Source organism: Sinocyclocheilus anshuiensis, unplaced genomic scaffold (genome assembly GCF_001515605.1).
Source record: "Sinocyclocheilus anshuiensis isolate Anshui unplaced genomic scaffold, SAMN03320099.WGS_v1.1 scaffold343, whole genome shotgun sequence".
In the NCBI taxonomy this organism is placed as follows: domain Eukaryota; kingdom Metazoa; phylum Chordata; class Actinopteri; order Cypriniformes; family Cyprinidae; genus Sinocyclocheilus; species Sinocyclocheilus anshuiensis.
This window is the reverse complement of record NW_015549598.1, coordinates 1161918-1183995: the sequence shown is the minus strand read 5'-3', so window position 1 is coordinate 1183995 and position 22078 is coordinate 1161918. Positions and strand designations below refer to the sequence as shown.

General features: G+C 37.3%; 1 protein-coding gene and 1 pseudogene across 3 annotated transcripts in view; one reads left to right on the top strand and one right to left on the bottom strand.

The window, feature by feature from the left end:
- Positions 1 to 7298: 7298 nt before the first annotated feature.
- On the bottom strand, positions 7299 to 18295 carry LOC107658617 (ras GTPase-activating protein 1-like; annotated as a pseudogene).
- A 1471-nt stretch (positions 18296 to 19766) lies between these two features.
- LOC107658618 (EGF-like repeat and discoidin I-like domain-containing protein 3) overlaps positions 19767 to 22078 on the top strand; it is a 30198-nt gene continuing 27886 nt past the window's right edge. For all 3 annotated transcript variants that reach the window (XM_016447234.1, XM_016447233.1, XM_016447232.1), the window contains exon 1: positions 19767 to 19976. In XM_016447234.1, coding sequence (XP_016302720.1) covers positions 19910 to 19976 — 67 coding nt within the window. In that variant the 5' untranslated portion in view covers positions 19767 to 19909. The remainder of the gene's footprint in view (positions 19977 to 22078) is intronic.

Below are 22078 nucleotides of genomic sequence, written 5' to 3'. Positions count from 1 at the left end.
ATTTCACTTAATATCGGCCCTCATGTGATGTCTCTTGTCCTGTCAAAGAAAGATGATATGTTGGCACAGGTCCTGTCACACAGGGCAGATGAGCGAACGAGCGCTCGAAGAAGTGAGAGGTGACGTGTCTAAGAAATTTGTAGCCTTCAATTAGCCATGAGTAGAGTCAAGTCGCTTAACTCCCCTAATGTATCGAGACGATGCCATTACCTCTGCGATCTAGATCACACCTAATGCGTCTGTGCTTGACGCCCAGAGGAAGTGACATGGGAGACGACAGGTTCTTTTTGGTGTGAGTAGAATTGGAAGACGAGAACAGAGGTTGTGATGGTGTAATCGGAGGGTTTTGTATCGGGAAAAAAGGCTTCGATAATTTGGTGTCATGGATTAATTTTGTGGCTTTTTTGAAGTTTCAATATCTGTTAAGTGGAAAAAACAAGATTTTATGAGATTAAAAAAGCATTTAAGATTCTCATGCAGTGTGAGACCTATACAATGACTTTCAGAGGGGTTGATTTTTTCAAGAAATTTTGATAGGAAATTTTCAGGGCGCAATCTGTTGAGGTTTCACATGAATCTTTTGGGATAATAAAATAATAAAATGTAATATAATTTAAGACTAAACGATGACAGTGTTAATGTTTCAGTGATCCTAATGAAAAAACACCCTTTATTCCTCAGCCGAAAGACAACATTATTAATTGTGGTCACTGAAATGTTTAAAAATAATATGTACTATATGTGTCAAGCTTGATTATACTTAACATAGTGCACTAATGAATACTGTTGGCTGTATGACCGATTGCTTGAGATGTTTCTCATTTGTAAGTCACTTTGGATAATAGTGTGCTGAATGAATAGATGAAATTTCTCAAATGAGAAATTTGTGTGTGGAAAATTAGCCAAAATTTAAGTCGTCCCTGAAAATCTTCTACTCTGCTTTAGCACTCATTTGCATATTCAAATCTGGTGTCTCTCAAGCCAATTATTAAATGAGATTGTAGTTACAGTGGAATGGTTTTTAAAGCAAATAATGACTTAAGCTACATTGCAAAGAAAAAATTCTTCCTCATTTTTTGTTTTACTTTTGAGAGTAAATATCTAAATGTTGTTAAATCAAGATACATTTACTTCAGAAGCAAAATTACTTACAAGACTTGTTTTATGAAAACAAAATGTATCAAAATTAATGGCAAACATATGTGTAAATGGGGTAATTTAAAGAGAAACAAGATTATATTTCTTACCTCATTAGCAGACATTTTTTCTTGTTTTAAGCGTAAAGTCTCTTAATTTTGATATATTTGTCAGAAAACAAGACTTGAAGAATGTTAGATTTGTACTTGAAAAACACTGAGGAAGATTTTTTTTTTCAGTGTAATGTGTGATGAAAATGAAGTGTCACTGACACTACTTTCACAAATGTAAATCCAGCCAGTTTGAAACAACAACTGAATTTAAGCATGGCTAAATAGTGCTAAACAATTCTGTATTTAATTATTCTGTATTTTACCAGTGTATCTATGCACTGCAAGTTATTCTTTCTTTCGCAAACTTTGATTTCTGGTATGAATTTGAAGCCCTGTCCCAGAAATCTGTGTGCCACCGGTGTCACTGATCTCTCCGTGGGAGGTAAAATCCCAGGTTTCTGACAGCTTGTGCACATTCACTCAAAGTACTGCTTCACAAAAGACCTCTGCAGCAGCTCTACAGACCTAATTGTTCAAAGCAGCCAGTCCTGAGAGGCGACCCTCTCCGGCAGCCAGTAATCACTGCAGCAAAATCTACAGCACTGCTTCCGACATCAAGTGGTGACCCAACACAACACTGACATTTTTTGTTGTACAAAAGTGAGCAAATGTTATTCAAGTCAAATATCGGCATTTATTAATATTAGTGTGAACTCTACAGGCCAGAGTTTATTCAAAAGCATTGAATTTTAGTCTCTAAAAGTATCTTGATTAATAGTTTCATGCTCTCAGTGGTCGCTAACTCACTTCACGAAACACAGTGTGCTTGGAATGTTGCATGTGAACCTGTATTTAACGCAGTCTAGGTTGAATTTTCTTTTGCTCTGCGTACTTTTCTTCATGGTTTGAATGAAAGCACAGCCTTTGGCGTTAACAACAAAAGAGATAATCATAGTTAGTACTGTCCTAATTATGTATGATAATATGGTTAGTTTGTACTGTTTTGTTTTTCTCTGCTGTCCAGTTGAGAACCGCTCATTGAAATCATGTACACCATTCATAAGTTTGGAGTCTGTCAGATTTTTTAAAAATGTTTTTGAAAGAAGTCTCTTTTGCTGACCAGGGCTGCATTTATTTAATCAATAATACAGTAAAATTGTGAAATGTTTTTACAATTTAAATGAACTGTTTTCTATTTGAATATGTTTTAAAATGTAATTTATTCCTGTGATGCAAAGCTGAATTTTCAGCATCATTACTCCAGTCTTCAGTGTCACATGATCCTTCAGAAATCTGATTGGATGCTCAAGAAACATTTCTTTTTCTGGATTCTTTGATTAAAAGAAAGTTCAAAAAGAACAGCATTTATTTGAAATAGAAATAATTTGTAACAATTTTGAAGTCTTTACTGTCACTTTTGGTCAGTTTCCATCCTTGCTGAATAATAATAAAAAAAATAAAAAAACTTACCAAACTTTTGAATGGTAGTGAAACATGACTCGTGTGCAGAAATGAAAAGAAGAAAGAAAATTCAACACAAATTCATAGGATTACTTGTTCTTGCTGTATTATACCATACAAAAAAAACTGGCCTCACATCCCTCCAACTGTGCAAAACTTAAAGTTTTTTTTGTGTGTTCGAGACGATATTTAAAACTACAGCCTGGATGTTTTTAATCGAACACAATGCATGATTGTAAATTATGACATCAGCAGCCATGCCGCTACATGGCGCAAATATATAACGAAACGAGCTGACGGCAGAGACAGATGAAAACCAGGATGGGACTTTGCTAGAAAAGCCTGTCAGATTTATTTCAAACATCAAGGGCCTGCTTATTTCACCCAGGCCTCATTCATCAGAGGCACGTCTGGGCTCCAGCACAGCCTTGGCCCGGGAAAGGGGAGTCTGTAGCCGTCGACCCACTGTCTCCAAGGACAGTTGCCAGGGTACGAGGGCCAAAACTTTCCCCCGTCTGGCATCCCACAGCGTGACTCCTGGCATGATCTAGACAAGGTACGGTTGGAGGTATAAAGGCTGTCTTTGGAAATTAATGCTCTGGCCCCTTGTCTCGCCTGGCGAGGACAAAGAGGCAGGAAAAAGCTTGCGCGGCGGTATAACTGTACTAATGTGTGCACAAGAGAGTGCGTTACACAGATCTCTAATGCATTAGCCAAATGTAAAGAGGCTTCAAAAAGGCTGAGGCTTCGCACATTAGACATTCACATCACACCATGATTCACGGCCCCCACCCCGGCACGCACGTTAATTAGCGCTCGGCTAACGAGCTAGGTCCTCCATTAGCACCCTGAGCCTGAGGGTGATTAGCATTATTGGGGTTTGCATGGCAGCATCCGGCTTTCTCTCACTCATTCACTGATTAAAAGGCAGCATGCTTCTTGTCTGAGAGACTCCACTTCTGCCATTATGTTCTGCAGTAGCCTTGAAAATGCTACAGATCTATCTATCTATCTCGTTCTTGTTTTTTTTCCAAACTCTCGTTCTGAACTCCGTTTGGCATTCCCTCTCACACAAACACTCCATTGAAACTCCTCGGCTCCAGTCGTGTGTTCCAGAAAAACCCCTTACAGACTCAGCAGGCCAGAAAATTGGCCCACGCTGTCACAGTTAGCTTAGCTGATCCTTATTATCCATGTTTTCAAGGGAGCTATTGGTGGGTTTTTATCTAACGTACCGGGGAGACGCCCTGCGACCCAGTGGCTGACTGCAGCAGCCCAAAAGGGAAGGTTCAAACGTTAATGGCAGCTCTCTGCATGGGACAAAGAGCTTTACAATGCGAGGGAAAAAGTGGTCCGTCAGCTTCCTGGTACTGGGAGAGTTCGCACTGACCCAAAAGGTCAGCCAGTGACAATGCTTCATCGCAACAGGGCTGGTTTGAGACAAAGCCTTTCTTTTACAACTATATTCATCACTCAGGAACTGTTTCTGTTGCTGTCTAGCGCACAGTCGCTAACACACAAACATACACACACACACTATGAACATTTTTAGATTTACTTTTTATGTGATAAATGTTTAAATGTAACATTTTAAAGACATTTAAAAATGTCTTTGAGTCATGGTTCAATGTTCAAACCAAAGTAAATTCATTTCTGTCTTTCAGATTTCAAGTACCAATCATTTAATGTCATATTAGTCTACAGGGGCCTATAAATGTGTGTCGTCCACTTCCCCTCTGACCCCAGGACAGCATGCTTTTGGCATGTCCATATGGACAGACAATGAAGCAGGTCAAGTGAGGTCTGGTGAGTGTCTTCATTTAAGGGCACTAGTAGAACACAAAAGTGAAGTGACCACAGCTCACAGAGATTCATTGAAATCCACTTGGTCAACTATTGGTTTGACCTGCTGACCGTCTGGCCTTGTTCTTGACGACGACACACGTCGCACCACATACTGGTACATAATCTGTTCCTGTTAACAGCAATTGAAAACAAATCACAACAAGCATAAAATAATACAATGGTAATAAAAATATTAGAAAAAGCGACTAGTTTCATATCTACTAGTCAAAGATATTTTCTGTAATCAACTAAATGTTTAACCCATTCCAAATCTGACACAAAAAAAAAAAAAAGACGTTAATTTGAAATATGTGCACATTTATTTGAAAACATTTTCAATGCTTTGGTATAAAAAAAAGTACAACTTGTTTTTTTTTTAATCCAGTTCTTAAATATAATAATTTGAAATATGTGCACATTAATTTTCTTAGAAGAATTTATTTTATCAAAAAAAAAAATATATATATATATACATATAAATATTTTTCATGCAAAATTAAATGCATGATTAATTAATTAATTGCAAACCTAAGCTAAGGTCACATAATTTAAACAATATAAATAATTTGCTAAATAGTATTTAAAATTTGTTTAATGTCAGCAAGAATTACAGACAATAAATGTGTGACTGTGAGAAACGAGTGTCCCCCATAGCTGTCTCCCTAAAATGCAAATTTTAACATATTGTTAAAACCATCTGTGAGCAATAATTATGCATTGAATAGCAACTGAATGGCTGACGTCAGTGTCACCATTATGTTCCCAGAGTCCTAAAATCCTGCTTGTTCTAAGGTAATTCTATCTATTGTGGGAAGTGTGCTCACAAAATTAACCACAATGCACTGCTTTACCCAAGATTCATCAACTTTGACCACCATTTATCACTGTTAAATTGCTCACACAAAATGTTACTTAAAAATAGTTTGCATGTGTATTTACCAATTTGAAGTGTCAATGTACTATGATAATTTTTATTTATGTTTTTCGTAATAGAACAAACAGTCCGTAATTAAGTCAGTTCTGTAGTCCTTTGTGAAAAACGTAAGCACAGTCAGGGGGACGTAGTAAACTCAGAAAGAGTTCAATAACTATTCCCCTGAAGTGGAGGGCAGGTCTGTTGGTTTTGACTTCAATGGATTAGGCAGGTTGTTAGTGTGTGGAGTGAGAGGGCAGCTGCTCGTGGTCTTTGGTCATTCAGAGCGTATGGATTACAAGGTGGCAGTAACGCTCGGCCCAGCAGTAGGCAGTCCGGCTGCCCTAAGGGAGGTCAGGGGTTAAATGGTTTGTGTCAGAGGGGCCAAAACCCATAATTGAAAATAGACCTTGTCCTCCTCTAGTTCATAAAAGCAGTAGAGTGGTTAAGGGCACGGGGCCTGACATATGAACTCCACTGGGCACGAGGTCATGGGCTAAAGATATTTATAGACATGTTGCATTTCCACATTCCATCAATCATGATAGTTATTAATACAATTTTCTTCGCTGCAGTTTATATACTCTGACTGAAGACACACAAAGGGTGTAAATGCATCTACAGTTATCATCTACATTATCAACTTACCTTCCTATCCGAAGGAAATGTAAGATTTTCCATTTTAAAATGATCCATGGATAACATATCCCATTTTGTAATTTATATTGTCAAAACAGTGCTGATTATGATTTTCTGCGCTTTTCATTTGATCTTGTGTTGATTTTAGTTGTGCTGACATTGCTTGGAAAAGATGAATGTTAATCGTCTGTTCCCTGGCTGAAATATTAGTAGGAAGACGTTCTTTCAGATCTCTTTACTCGAACCTGCTGGGCTCTATTTGGGCCCTTTGAAAGAGGAAAATAAAGAGAAAACTGAGGCAGAAATACGAAGCATAGAGTCCCTTATGCTGGCCAACTGTGCTGTCGGTGGGTGCTTGTAATCTCTATTGTGCCTCGTCACAGGACAATTAAATCACTCCACCGGAGTCCTGCGGAGCTGTAAGGCTGCTAACGCATGGCCTGTGGGTTTGAACGCGGAGAAATATCGTGATTACAGAATGAAAAATACGCTCATAGAAGTGTGTGAATATATGTGTTTGTCTACAGTCACGTTAAAACACCTTGACGAAAAAAAAAATCCCTTTTCGTATGGTTACGGTGTGTATCACTGCGCAGCGCTAATAGATGTGTAATATTAACGTTAATGTCCGGAACTATATCTTCTAGCGGAAGGATTGAACAATTAGTTTTTTTTTTATTTGCTTGTATATTACATTTCAGTGATGTGATTATATTCTATAGTGAACGTTTTATAAAAGAATTAAAAACATAGCACAGCTTTGAACTCCACACAAGCACAGAGGACTTATTTTCGACAGATCATTGATTCAGTGAAATACAATGATGCCATCTAGAGGTAAAATTTTGAACATTAGCATTTTTTTTGATAATTACTTTATTGAATAGAATTGTATGTGTGTGTGTGTATATATATATATATATATATATTATGTGAAATTTTAATTATGTGAAAAAATCCATTATTGTGAGCTTAAGGCTGGAATACACTACACAAGTTTTGCCAAGATTTGAGGGCCAGCCTGCAGATTTTGGGAAGTCTTGATTTTTTACAGAAAATCAGAGGCTGATTTTTTTTCAGGCTTCAGACTAAGCTTGAGACTATCATTGATTGATTTCAGGACACATTGATTTACAATTGATTTATACAACATATTAAAAGGACACAGAATAAACACCAAAATCAAGAAATGGTAAGAAATTCAAAAATAAAATTGACAAACAAATGACAAAATTCCTTTGATTTATTTGCATATATATATATTAGAAAACATAATCACTGTATTTTTACAAGAACGTATTAAATGAGTGCATGCCTACCTGATAGTGTAATTTCACTCACATCTTTATGCATATTGTCAGGAAATCATTCAAAAGCAAAATTCAAAAGCAAAAAGCATGTGATTCCAAGTATGAAAATAGTTTTGATACAAAATACCTTCTTTTGCACTTCTGGGTAGTTCCTATATCAGACAGATATATAAAATCAGATATAAAGAATGTTTTCTCTTAATCAGAGTGTAAATTTCGAAAGTATATTTGGTCTTTTTAGGCATGTTTTTCGCAGCTTCAGTTAGTTTACTTGTGTTTTTTCCTTCACCACTTGTCAAGCATCACAGATTTTTCAGTAAAATGTGGTTATAATTTGTTTTCAGAGAAGAAACTGTAATAGTGTTTGACATTGCAGAACGCAAACAGTTGTTATGAACCTTGACAACATCACTACTGTCACCTGGAAAACATCACTGTTCTTTTTATGACAACTGTGGAACGTTTCTCTTCATATTTCTTCTCTTTATGAAAACACATCCTTGTAAATAAGGGAGTGCAGATAAACAAACATTCACTCACTGCCTTTTCTGTCTAATGTAACGTCTATGATCAAAAGTGGTTTATAATGTCACAAAACAGACATGTAAAAGCTTTTAAAGTGTGTAGCAGAGTGAAATCCTGCAGTCTATCGGCTGCTGTTGGTCACTGCATACTGAGTTTGGGTCTGCTGCAGAAGTTCAGTGACTGCCAACAGTTTTTTCAAGATGTGCTGTGAGAGAAACAGAACAATTTCACACAACATGAGACCATAAATACTGGCTATCATCATAAAACATTTCAGAAGTTATAATGGTACCTGCTGCGAGCCCCTCTCATTACTGAGTATCCTCAGCTCATCTAAGTGTGTGACACATAGCTGGTGCAGGGCAGCGAGGTCACGGGCCAGGTCAGTGTTAAAGTGCTCTGTGGGTTCAGGCAGCTCTGGGACATTCTGAAAAGAGCAAATGTATGCAAATAGTAAAGACACACTAGACATATGGCACAAGGCACATGAATATGACTTAATCATTGTGGTTAGTGTGGTTGAGTATTTCCATGTTGATAAATGTGGACTCTGGAGCAATTGTGCCCCCTGGAGGACATCTAATTTATTTTTTACAAGACCGAGTTACACTGCAAAAACGTTTTTTTTTTTTAAGTTGTAAATAAATAAAAAATATATATATATTCAAAACAAGAAAATACAATTTCAGTCTTTGTATTCAATGTTACTTGATGTTTCTTTGTTAATAGCAAAATTGTTTCCATGTCAATCCTACACCACATTTTTTTCAGCAACATTTGCAGTAAAACGAGGCGTTTTAGAGAAACTGACAAACCCCAAGTTCGTCCAAAAATTTGATCATTCTGTGTTTGTTGCTCTTGATGAATGGATTTACTCCTTCCATGTACGGCTCCTGAGATGGGACAAAATTAAGTATTTGAAGAAAGCAACAATTATGGAACATGGAAACTCTATAAAATCTATTAAAATCCATTTAAAGTGTTTGTTTTACTTTGGCACCAAATTCCACCAGGTTGGCCAGATTCTGGACCGCTTTGGCCACTAAGGTGAGTGTCCGGGATGTGACAGGGGAAGGTGGGTCTGCAGAGATAGAATGTCACTTTTTGAAGTTTATTCATTTACAACTTGCCAAAAATGTTGGTGATGCTTTTGAATTTTTACAAATTCAATTGGTAATTCACAGCTCACAAAAAAAATTGTTTTCATCTGCACTCACCAGCAATGATGTTAAAAATTCTTGGGTTGACAATAGCAGGACAGATCAATCTGAGGAAGACAAATCCACTGGAAGAGACGGAAAAAAAAAAATCACAATAACTTTAATATTTTATAATATGTAAATATTAATTATTATTAAAATAATACTACATACATATATATTTGTTGAAATAGTATTTAATGAAATGAACAATTTTAATTATTTTTTAATTAAATGTATTAAATTATTTATTTACTTTTATTAAATCATATTTAATTCTAAAAAAGTCCAAAATGTCCTGCAATAAAACAGAAATTTCCATACCTTACAACTCTAGTTCTCATGGTTGTGTTTCTGGGCCACTTCTGCTGTACAGCTTTCTGTAAACACCCATAAATGAACCTGAGAGTCCTGCAAAAAAGTCATCAATATGTAGATTTTTATTCTTTCACATTATATCATTGTTCTGATTTATTGGCAGTAGTCCTTAAGTCATGTCAGTGACTCACGGAGGGAGGATTTCAGCAGCCATGAATATTTTTTCCACCAGCTCGGACACAATGCTCAGAAGATGAGCGAGATTTACATTCACATCCTCATTCTTCTCCAGTTTAGAGGGATTGAGCTAATTTACAGTGGAAACAAAGTATGTTTACCAGGCATAAAAATTTTAGTATACATTCAAAAATGACCAATCTACATGACTAGACTAATGGCGCTTTTCCACTGCATGGTACGGCACGGTACGGCTCGGTATGGTTCACTTTTGGGGGGTTTTCCACTGGGTACAGTACCTGGTACTTTTTTTAGTACCACTTCGGTTGGGGTTCCAAGTGAACCGTACCGTTACCAAAACGTGACATGTAAACTCTGCTGATCACGGATTGGCCGGAGAGAATTGTCACTACCTGCGTCACTGAACTTGCGACACAAACACAAAAGAACCGCTAGATTTAAATCAGCACAGCCAGCGAAGGATCGAACACAACTGTTTGGAACGAGCGCACCTTTTTTTTAACAACCAAAAAGTTTTGTTGTCTGTTGCGGAAGTACAGACGTTTCTCTCGTTGATAGCAGAGGAGCAGACCAGTGAGAGCTTGATGGGGCGATACGGAATGCAAAAGTTTTTTTTTTTAGGAGACTACTAAACTACAACTATAACGACATGTGAATAATCCCACCCACTCTAAAGCGGTACTGAACTGCAGTGGAAACGCAAACCGTGCCGAGCCGTACCGTGCCGTGCCGTACTGAGCCGTACCGAGCCGAGTCGTACCACGCAGTGGAAAAGCGCCATAAGACACATCAGATCCAAAAATGGTTCATTAATTTTTGAAGCCTATTGGTTGCATAATTTGACATGCAGACAGGTTAGCCAGTCATGAAACATAATAGGTCATTTAGATATTAAAGTATTACAGATTCTGTTTAATTCAAAATGTTAAAGAGAGGATGTTTTTTTTTTATTAAAAACAATTTATTATAATATAATAATTAATCCTAATAATTAAACTAGTAATTAAATTATCGTTTTATTTATTTGTTTATTTTTATGGAAGCATGTTTCCACCACGGAATAAAAAAATGACAAAGGTTATAAACTCGCAATTGTGAGTTAACATCTCAGAGTTCAAACTTTTTTCTCAGACGTACGCGGGGAAAAAAAGTCACAATTATGACTTTTTAATTTTAACTAGCATTTTTAGTAGACCTCAGTGGAAAAAGGTGCTACAAAAGAAGGATATGGTGCCTTTAAGCATGATCATGTCTATGCCATTTTAGTTTGCATTAAAAAAATCTAAGCGATACCTCACAGGACTGTCTAGACTCCATGATCTTGAGGATGGTGTCTTTAAGAGCATGGTGAACGAACGGAGTGGCCGTGGCCTTCATGTACTGCTCCATCAGAGTACTGGCCAGAGTGGTGGCGCGAAAAAGAGTCGTAGCTTCATCTGGAAAAACAAGCAACTCTGTGAATAATTCTAACAAATTCAGCCATGCAGCATAACGAGGAATAAAAGAAGTACCTTCAGCGCTGATCTCACGGTCATTGAGCTCTCTGAGCAGCTGGGCCTCCAGGTTCTCGTGTCTGAATATCCTGAGCAGAACGCTGGCCAGGAGAGTACGGTCCTGTCCACACACGTGGGCCAAAGCGTTGATCACATGAAACTCCTTCAGCAGAACTAGCTGTAAAAGATTAAATAATATATGCTGGAATGAGTTACCAGTTCTAATGTAAACTAATTACTAATCATTTTTGTCTCTACCAGGGTTATTACTGTTAACTAAAACTATTAAAAACTTTTTTGTTAATTGAAATACAGCTGAAATGAAATGAAAAGAAATACTTAAACTAAAATTTGAAATGTTACCTTCACAGCTAACAGAAATAAGTTTAAATTAAAGCACTAACATTAATAACTGGAAATAAATAAAAACTTAAGACAACTAAAACTAAAGCTGAAGTAAAAGGAAATTAACATAAATAGTAATATTTAAAAATAAATGACAAAAGCACAACAAAATTACTGAAAATATGACTAAAATTCAAATGTAGTCTGAAAATATACAAATCTAATTCTAAAAATTTTAATAAAATACCCTAAAAATATATAAATAATAAATAATTAACTAAAATAACAATGGTCTCAACTGCCAAAAATATTTCTCACTGGTCATTACTCTGTATTTTTTAGTTTACATCTTGCAATTGTGACATTTTTTTGTTTACACCACAAAATAGAAAAATAAAAAAGGTAATTGTGGCTTTTTTTCTAAAAAATAAATTACACATATTTTTTCCTAGCATATGCAAGTTTATATTTCGCAATGATGTTAACTTGCAATTCTGAGTTTATACAGTATCTTGCAAGTCTGTTTTTCAATTTTTTTATTTGTTAGAATTGCGAGATAAAAAGTCTAAATTACCTTTCTTTTACCTATCTTTTTTTATTCCATGGCAGAAACAGGCTTTCATAATAATGTGACATATTTCTAAGGGAAATTCTGTGGGAAATTATATAGTGCGTTACTTGACTTCAGGATATAACTGGATGAATAACACCTTAAATCATGTGGCTTTTTTTTTTTTAGACAAAAGTGTGCTAAAGCTTTTCTAAGTAATCGACTTTTAACTGGCTTTTAAATGGTGGACATTAAAATGGGCAAAAAAAAAAACTTCAACTTGCACTGAATAATCAATAATACAGAATTTTTGTTGCAACATTGCATTGATTCCTCAGTTCCTTGTATCAGCATTTTTTCAATAAAAATAACTGCCCTTTCATCAACAGAGGTAAGACTAATGTTTCTATATTATGACTGAAATGCGATATGTTGTCATTACTAGGCCAGTTACTAGCCAACTGGCCAGTAACTGAATTTTAGTTAATTGTTGACCCTTTTTATATATAAACTCATGTGCGTTCCCAGTGAAATCCCACCTCTTTTAACTCATTGTACACTTCCACGGGCATGATCTTCTCCACAGAGTAGCGCACTCTCAGGCGGAGTGAACTGGATGCCACGTTCTTTAGAGGTACGTGGGAACTCAGGGGAAACCACTCGTCAATCATCTTACCCCTTTGTAGCCGACACAGAGGGCAGCACATGAACACTGCGGGAGAAGAGCGTATGTCATTCTTCATACAAAAACAGTTTTGAAAGTCTGAACATGAAGTAATAAGAAGGAACGTACAAATATCATTCTCTTTGCTTTTTTTCGTCTTGTTGCTCAGGCTGATCTCAAACCTGTTGATTTCGCTGGACAAGTCACTGCAGGAATATTGAGAAACATTCATAAAAACTTTCAATTTTAGAAAATTAATATCAATATCTGAGGAGGCGGCTTACTCGAAAATAAACTCCTCTGTCCACACAGGGTTCTGGCCCTCCCGCGGATGGGTCTTTGCTACCTGAATGCTGTTCAGGTAAATGTTGCAGTAGGCATTTGTGAAATGTTTACTGGGAAGTTTGTGAGCCTCCTCAACATTGAGAAATAAACTGCTGACCTGTAAAGATACATGTGAGTAACAAATGAGGAGTAACACTGCTGTAATTCATATAACATGAGACAACAGGAAGTAAGTGAGCATTTACCTGACGCAGGCGTTTGTTTGAGCAGGGCTGGCTGGGCTTCCTAAGGTTATTACAAAAGGTTTGCAGACATTTCATCCAGTCCTATGCAGTTGAAGGGTGTAAGAAGTGAGCACGAATAAACTGAACAGAATTATATTCACAGTGTTCTACAGTGCAACCAAAACAATTTTTCCATCCTCGCTGCTGCAAAATGACAATATTACAGCCAAACAGATTATTTATTAATCTAATTTTAATATATATACACTTCTGTTCAAAGGTTTGGGTTTCGGTAATATATTTTAATATTTTTCAAAGTCGTCTCTTATGCTTACCATGGCTGAATTTATTTGATAAAAAACCAGCAATAAAAATAATATTATGAAATATTAGTACAATTTAAAAGAACTGCTTTCTATGCTAATATATTTTTAAATGTAATTTATTTCTGTTATGCAAAGCTGAATTTTCAGCATCATTACTCCAGTCTTCAGTGTCACATGTTACTTCAGAAATCATTCAAATATGCTGCTTTGCTGCTCAAGAAACATTTCATATTTTCATCAATGCTGAAAACAGCTGTGCTACTTGGTATCTTTACATATTACATTTTTATGATTATTTGATGAAAATAAAGTTCAAAAGAGCACTTATATGAAAAATCATTTAACACTTGGACAGTGTTACTCTGATGAAAGTGTATTAGCCAGCATTGCTAATGAAGGCATCGGTACCTGAGCTTGTTCCGGTGTCTCTCCAGCAAAGTAAAAGATACACTGCTCCTCGCTAAAGTGCTGTACAACTATCTGGAAACAGTTTGGCCTGCAGAAAAACCAAAAGATACCTACAGTTATTTCAATCGAACCTGAAGTTGAACTATTATCGGTGCATAACACAGTGAGAAACAAACCTGCCAAACATGCTGTCATGGACCTCGTACACAGAACACACACTCAAGTCGATTAAACCCTTTGGTTTAGTTGCTCGTTTCTCACTCTCAAAGTAGATCAGCTGGGAATCGTTCCCTTCAAGGATGAAATACAGATTTTTCCATCTTTTTCCTTTTCCTATAAGAGCCACAAGACAAAATATCTTAGTAAAATTATTTTGATAATGCCTTCAATGTAAAATTACGCCGAAATGTTAGCAATACCTTTATTGAACAGGACATATCCTTTCTTCACAATGTTTTTATAGAAAGCGTCCTTTGTCTTTCTACGGATGGTGTTGTAGATTTCTTTGCCTTCGACGGTGTCAGTAAGCACCTGCTCCTGGTGCTGATGAAATCACACATTTCAAATCATTTCACACAATAACATGAATAAAATGAATTAGTTTTCAAAAAGTGGCTGTTGCACATACTTGGACAGATAGAGCATCTTTGAGGTTGTGGCCCTCAACTATCTGTTCCTTCCTGTAGTGCTCAATGATGTCATCAATACTATACAAACAAAAACAAGAAAACACAAGCAATATGTGTCATGAAACTCAATTTTATACATTCCAAAAGCCATAACATGCTCAATTTGCATTTACCTGTTGTAGTAACGGCCTCCCATCATAAACTGGTTGCTGGGTGTGGGGCTGATTTTGAAGCGCCTGATGGGCTCAGTGGTGCGGAAGTACAGCGAATAGTCCCCAGGTGTGCTGTCAGATGGGCGCACTAAAAAACTGCCTACCTGCCCAACTGGGGAGAGTGATTACAGGAGTTAAGCAGGTGTAACCCTTTGTGATTTATTGCTTTTAAACATTTTATCTGACTGACCGGTCATCAGCAGGTTGTGAGCCTCTTGCTTGTTGATCTTGCCATGAAACCAGCTGAAATAGACAGAAGATGTTGAGCAGATCATAAGAGATGTGGCATGAATATTTCTATTAATTTTATGCAGTATATAGTTTGTACTACTACTGGAAACTAACACCACTCAACTAGGAATCAAAACAAAATAATCAAACTTACGCTTTCCCCTCATGTGGGTCTTCTTCACGCCCCTGTGAATGTGATAATATAGGACACCCTGTCAAAATACTGTATATATTCAAATTCCTCCAGTTATGACACATGTTAATTTTTTAATCTAAACAGTGTTTCTACTCACCACTTCCTTCACCAGGTCTTGGACTATAAGACCCTGCTCATCTGTTCGGACATTCATCACCCACAACCAGCCGTCCTCCAGTTCATTATGAACTATAAATGTGTCGCCTTTGAAGAAACTGTGAGCAAGAGAAGTCTAATTAAGTCAGCTTTCTGAATATATTTTAAAATGTAATTTATTCCTGTGATGACAAAGCTGAATTTCCAGCATTACCCCAGTCTTCAGTGTCACCTTCAGAAATCATTCTAATATGCTGAAGATTCTTATGATCAATAGAAAAAAACAACAGCTGTGCTGCTTAATATTTTTGTGGAAACCATGATACATTGTTTTTCAGGATTCTTATATGAATAGAAAGTTCAAAAGAACAGCATTCATTCGAAACATAAATCTTTTATAACATTGTAAATGTCTATACTCTCACTTTTGATCAACATAAAGTGTCCTAACTGAATAAAAGTAATAATTTCTTAAAAAACCTTACTGACCCCAAACTTTACACATTAGTGTATATATTTGAAAATAACATATAATCAAAAATCAAATGACCTGATCTCATCAGTTTCAGGCACTTTGGTGTATGGGAGAATTGCTCGCACCCCTCCTGCGGTCTTCAACAGGCTTACAAAACAAAACATTGTTTTTTATTTATTGTGAAAATGACAGTCAATTTTTCTGTTAATAAATAATACAAAATGTTTTCATTGTATGTCTACCTCTGGAGGGGCGACTGGTGACATCAACTTCTCTCCTTTCAGCAGACAGGACACGTAACTGTAATAACCAATCAGATCCGACAGAGAGGAGAAATGACGGCCTCCAATGTAGTAGTCTCCACACATGGCGATGATCCTGCAAACATTCATTACTCAGGTCACAGACATCATCTCCATTATCTAGGCACAAAACCTTTTAGATTAAAACGAATGCAAATAAAGATTTCTGAAGCTGCGGAGAAAGATAACAGATAAACAAACACCTGAAATGGCTGACTGTGTTGGTCATGCTAAGGAAGGACAACACAAATGAGCCAGGTCGGCGGTCACTCTCCCTGATAAGGTAGCTGCCAGCCGTCCGGGCCTGAAGCAAACGCTCCTCTGCGATCATCCGGTCCAGCTTCCCATGATACCACCTGTAGAGTTACAAACTCTATTATGTACTTACCAAATGATCTTTTACTATTTTCATCACAGTTCAAAGTGAAAGTAATAGCTCACCCAAAAATGAACATTTACTCACCCTCAGACCATCCAAAATGTAGATGTGTTTGTTTCATCTGAACGGATTTGGAGAAATGTTATTGCATCACTCGCTCACCAGTGGATCCTCTGCAGTGAATGGGTGCCGTCAGAATGAGTCCAAACAGCTGATAAAAACATCACAATAATCCACAAGTAATCCACACACTCCAGTTCATCAATTAAACTTCTTGTGAAGTGAAAAGATGGGTGTTTGTGAGAAACAAATCCATGTGAGATGGCAACAGAGGATGGACTTTTGGAGGAATCGTTATTATGGATTATGGACTTGTATTTAGGAAAGAAGCAACAGTTAAAAAAAATTAAAACAGCTTAATGATAATAATAATAATAATTATTATTATTATAATAATGATGGATTTGTTTCTTACAAACACTCAGCTTTTAACTTCACAAGACATTAATTGATGGACTGGAGTGGTGTGGCACCCATTCACTACAGAGGATCCATTGGCGAGCAAGTCATGTGCTGATGTAACTTCTCCAAATCGGTTCCAATGAACTCATCCACATCTTGGATGGCCTGAGGGTGAGCTAATTTTCAGCCTTTTTTTTTGAAGGGGGGGGGTGTGTTTAAAGTTTACTATCTCTTTAAACACTCATGGGATGCAAAATGTCATATTACACTGACTCACTGATTAGGAGGCGGCGCGGTGAGGGTTAAAACAACTTCCTCATCCTCCCCAATTTCCTGCACATCCAGAGCATCGCCTTCTTCAACGATGCCCAGCGGAAGAATCGAAGGGGCTGCCAGGCAAACCTCGGGACTCAGCGATGCAGATGGTATCCGACCAACAGCACCTTCATGTGGAGGATCTGACATCCCCCTCCCAACTCCTGAAAAAGACCCCAATATAACATGTCCAATACCACCTCCCTCTGAGGTAAACATGACCGTTCCAGGTCTCGGATCCTTCCCAAATACAGAATATGTGACCCCAGGAGGCTGTTTAGGTGGTAAAACCGTGGTATGGACGGACAAAGCTGAGCCTAGGTCTGAGATCTGTATCCCCTGACCACGACAGGCTGGTAAATGGGTGGTGCCTTCTCCTCCTACCCCGGCCATCCGGGTCACCACCGAAAAGGGATCAGGCTCCTCACCGCCACCCTGGGTTGCCATCATTGTCACCCTGGGAAGCTGACAATGAAAGCTGACAAAATTCAGGAGGGTTTCCCCTCCTGAAATGCACAACTACACCTTTATTCCCTTTTAGGAGAGTTTTCTCTAATTCAGTGTGGTGGTTTGGGTCTAACACAAGACAGACAGCTTCAGGTCTTCATTGTTTGATTTTCTCCTAATCTGAAAATAAGGACGGACACAGTTAGAAATACTGTAATATGCCTTAGAAATACCATTGTTTACACATGATGCTAGCGCATTTTTGCCTTTGTAATCACAACACGACCTTATTTAACTGGGAATAAACATCAAATCCATTATGAGGAGCTACATTTTCAGCTAGGATAAGACTAAACAAAAACAGCATAAATTAAATCTGCATACAAATGACGGCTATGTGCGTTAGCCCGTTAGCTTAGTTTGGTTCTGGCCAAGTTTGACACCACAAAAGTCCAGCGTTTGAGGTTAGTTGAGATCTTAGGCTTATTTACAGTGAGGTATGAGTGTTAAAAAGTGGGGAAGAGAAGTTAAAGATGATGTTAAGGAAGTTTTGCGTTACTGTTGTTTCACTCACGTTGGCTAGTTTCATGTTGAGAGTTGTGTTGTGAAGTCTCGCGCAGTCTTTGAGCCCCTCAAACACTCCCACCTCGCGTGAACCCGCCCGCCGCGTGCCCGTGCCTTGCCACCCTTCACAAAATCTACCATGGTAACAACTTTCTCCCAAAATACCATAGTCACCTAAAGTTATTTAAACATAAGTTCACGAATAATCAGAATAGCCGTTTTACTCGAGTAGCCTATTAGAGGCGGTTTAATGTATTACAGTACTGAGGTAAAAATAACTATAGAAATGATGTTATAATTTTTTTAAATGTTTTCTAGAAACTTTTTTCTAGAAACTTTTTATAACACGTATAGGCTATACGTTTTTAATCATTAATGATGAGTATAATTATAGGCTACATGGATAATCAGAATAGCCGTTTTACTTATTAGAGGTAATTTATGCGAGGTAGGCTACTGAGGCAGCAATAGGCAGTGTTGGGGAAAGTTACTTTTAAAAGTAATGAAGACATTGGTTAATAGAATGGGAATAAATACATAAAGGATATTTGTGCTGTTTAACATTTAATTATTGCAGGTTTGCGTCATATTCTGAGTTGCATTATTTTTATTCATTTTGAGCAATACTGAATCTAAGTGAGATGAATTAATGCATATTCATATTTATGTTAGAACTACAGTAACAGCTTCTGATTTCTGTCACCATGGCAACACCAGAGCTGTCAATCAATAAATTGGAAAAAAAGTAACTTGCGTTACTTATTTGAAAAAGTAACTCAGATATTCTCTTGTAAATTAAAAAGTAATGCGTTACTTTACTAGTTACTTGAAAAAAGTAATCTGATTACGTAACTCACGTTACTTGTAATGCGTTACCCCCAACACTGACAATAGGCTAATTGTATAAATTATGTTAAAATATGATATTTTTATGTTTTCTTTCTCAAGTTATAATAGGCTATTAGAGGCAATTTATGCGAAATAAGCACATCGGGTTAAAATGATAAATTAGGCTAATTCGAAGATGCATGAACATTATTGTTGAATGCTGTGGGCCTACAGAGGGCGACAGACACACACAACTTTTAATAAATCTATAGGCTACTGTAAATATATGAATAGCCTACGCTATATGAAGTAGTATAATAGCCTATATGCGTAATAAATAAGCCTTTTTGTAATAATTAAGAGCACACCAGATTATCTACGATTTAAGACGTGATTTTTTTGTAAAAAATAAATAAATGAATAAAATCGTGGAAAGAAAGAGCCAAAATAGTGATATGGTGTGTGTATGGGCCATTAACTAATTTTAAATTTGCACGTGGCCGTCAGGGATTGTTGAAGTCAAATCAAATAAGTGCTTCTATTTCTATTAATTTTTTCTTTCATTTCTTTTTGTTTTACTCTGTAAAGTACCTCAAGTAGCTACATTTCAATGCACTACATAAAATGAAAGTTCTTTTTTCTGAGGATGAATGGATCAGTGGGTGCGTCTACACTGATGCTGTGAATCCTGCCAGTGTCGAGTCTCCATCATCATCTTCATCACTGCAGTAAGAAGCAGCAGCATCACTGCTCGGAGTCACAGCATCACCGGACATCCTCACCGCGAGTCTCTCTGCCATTATATCTGCATCACAGCTGAAAGACGGGACGGATCGAGGCGTCACGGGAGAACCAGCGGACATACACAAGTTTCCCCGCGATGGTGCCTTTATTTTTGTTCCTGGTCGTTCGCATTGGCGCGTCCATCCCACATCCGACATCCGCGGGTGAGTTCACCGATCACAACTCTGTGCGTTTAACATACACCTCACATTTGCACAGAACAATCCCAGATTCGGTTTATAACACACAGCAGAACTTCCAGGCAACGTTTGGTGCGTTTATTCACAGCTCGGACATCAGCAGCATCACTTCAGTGTTTTATTCAAATGTCCTCAGACATAATTCATGAGGGAGATGATAATGAGATGTCGGGTTATGTCGGGCATATGATTTTATCAGCGCCCTCTAACAGACGTTCAGTTAAATATGGCATTAATGCAAGCACAGCTGCTTGACACATAAAGATGGCAATGAATAGTAAACGCCTGCTTGTGCAAGTTACAGTGCTGTTATGAGCTGGGATATTTGTTTGATGTTACTTTAAGGTGATCCAGAGGTCATCTGCACAATAAATAGTCTTCAAAACACTGTTATCATCTGCAAGCCTGAAACATCTCCTTGTGCTTTTAATAGCTGCTGAACCCAATGTGATCATGTAAAATGTCATACTGTGCATCTCTGGCTGACCTTTACATTGAATGACTCAGTTTGGACTGTCACTGAGTTTTCATTAGAAATCACCTGCATGGGTTAGTGTTGTTATGTTGTAATATCACTTATTAGAGCTGTTTTTATTTGAAACCTGATGTTTTTACATGCCAATAATTTATTAAAATGATTATAATCATTGTTATGTTTACAAAAAAATTTACTTATAAACCATAATTTCCACCAAAATATAATATTTATTAGTTTTAAGAGTAAAATGTATAATGCATTATGGGATCTCATTCAAACAGTATATACCATGGTACTGAATGATTATCATATTCATTTACCATGGTGTTTACATTGTTCTCTGAGGTACAGTACATTACCGTTCAAAAGTCTGGGGTCGGTATGATTTTTTAAAATGTTTTATCTTTTTTATCAAATAATATTAAAAACAGCAATTTTGAGAAATGTTCTTACAAATGAAAATGACTGTTGTCTAATTAAAAATATTTTTAAATGTATTTTAATCCTTTGATGCAAAGCTGTATTTTCAGCATTATTACTCCAGTCTTCAGTGTCACATGGTCCTTCAGAAATCATTATAATATGCTGATTTGCTGCTCAGGAAAAATTATTTTTTTTATCATTACCAATGTGAAAACGGTTGTGCTGCTTAATATTTTGTGGGAACTGATAGATTTGATACATTTTTTAGGATCTTTGATGGATAGAACATTCAAAAGAATAGCATTTATTTGAAATTGAAATCTTTTGTAACATTATAAACATCTTTACTGATGTCACTTTTGATCAATTTAATGAATCCTTGCTGAATAGAAGTATTAATTTCTTTAAACAAAAAATCTTACTGACCCGTAACTTTTGAATGGTAGTCCACTTCAAACCATGGTACTTGACTCAACACCTATGGTATTACCATAGTAACTGTATTACTTTTTTGTTAGTGAAGTTACAGTACCACAGTTTTATCAGAGTAGCAATAACTACTTTTTTGGTGGAAACTGAATTACCACGGTACATTTCGGTAAGAGATTCATTAAAACTGTAAGCTTTGAGGAGTCACTCATTTCCTTCCTGATTCACTGTGTTCCCTTTCAGTCGGTCACTCTCGACATCACGTCGGATGACGTGGGATCTCGCTTAGAGGGACCAATCTACTTCGAGTGTAAACTAAACGAGCCAATGCACATTGGCATGCGATTATTGCATCCAGCTGCCGCTGATCACAGCGTGAGTATAAGTAGGCAGCAGATGCAGCGCATATTCAGCTTTTCGCTCCAGAGCCGAGCGGTTCTATCGTTCTGCTCCTGACCTTCTATCGCCTTGATCTACGGCCTTGATCGGCAGTGCTTATACGGCCTGTGGAGAAGCTGCGTCCGCCTTACACGCTTCGGCGTTATTGCAAGTGCACCAGGCCAAGGCACTGAGGGACTTGCACGAGGGTGGTCATGACCCGGAAGTTCTCAAGGAACTCCGCACCGCGACGGACCTCGCGCTACGAGCGACGAAGGTTATGGCGCGGTCTCTGGGTCGTGCGATGTCCACTATGGTGGTCCAGGAGCGCCATCTCTGGCTGTGTCTGGCCGACATG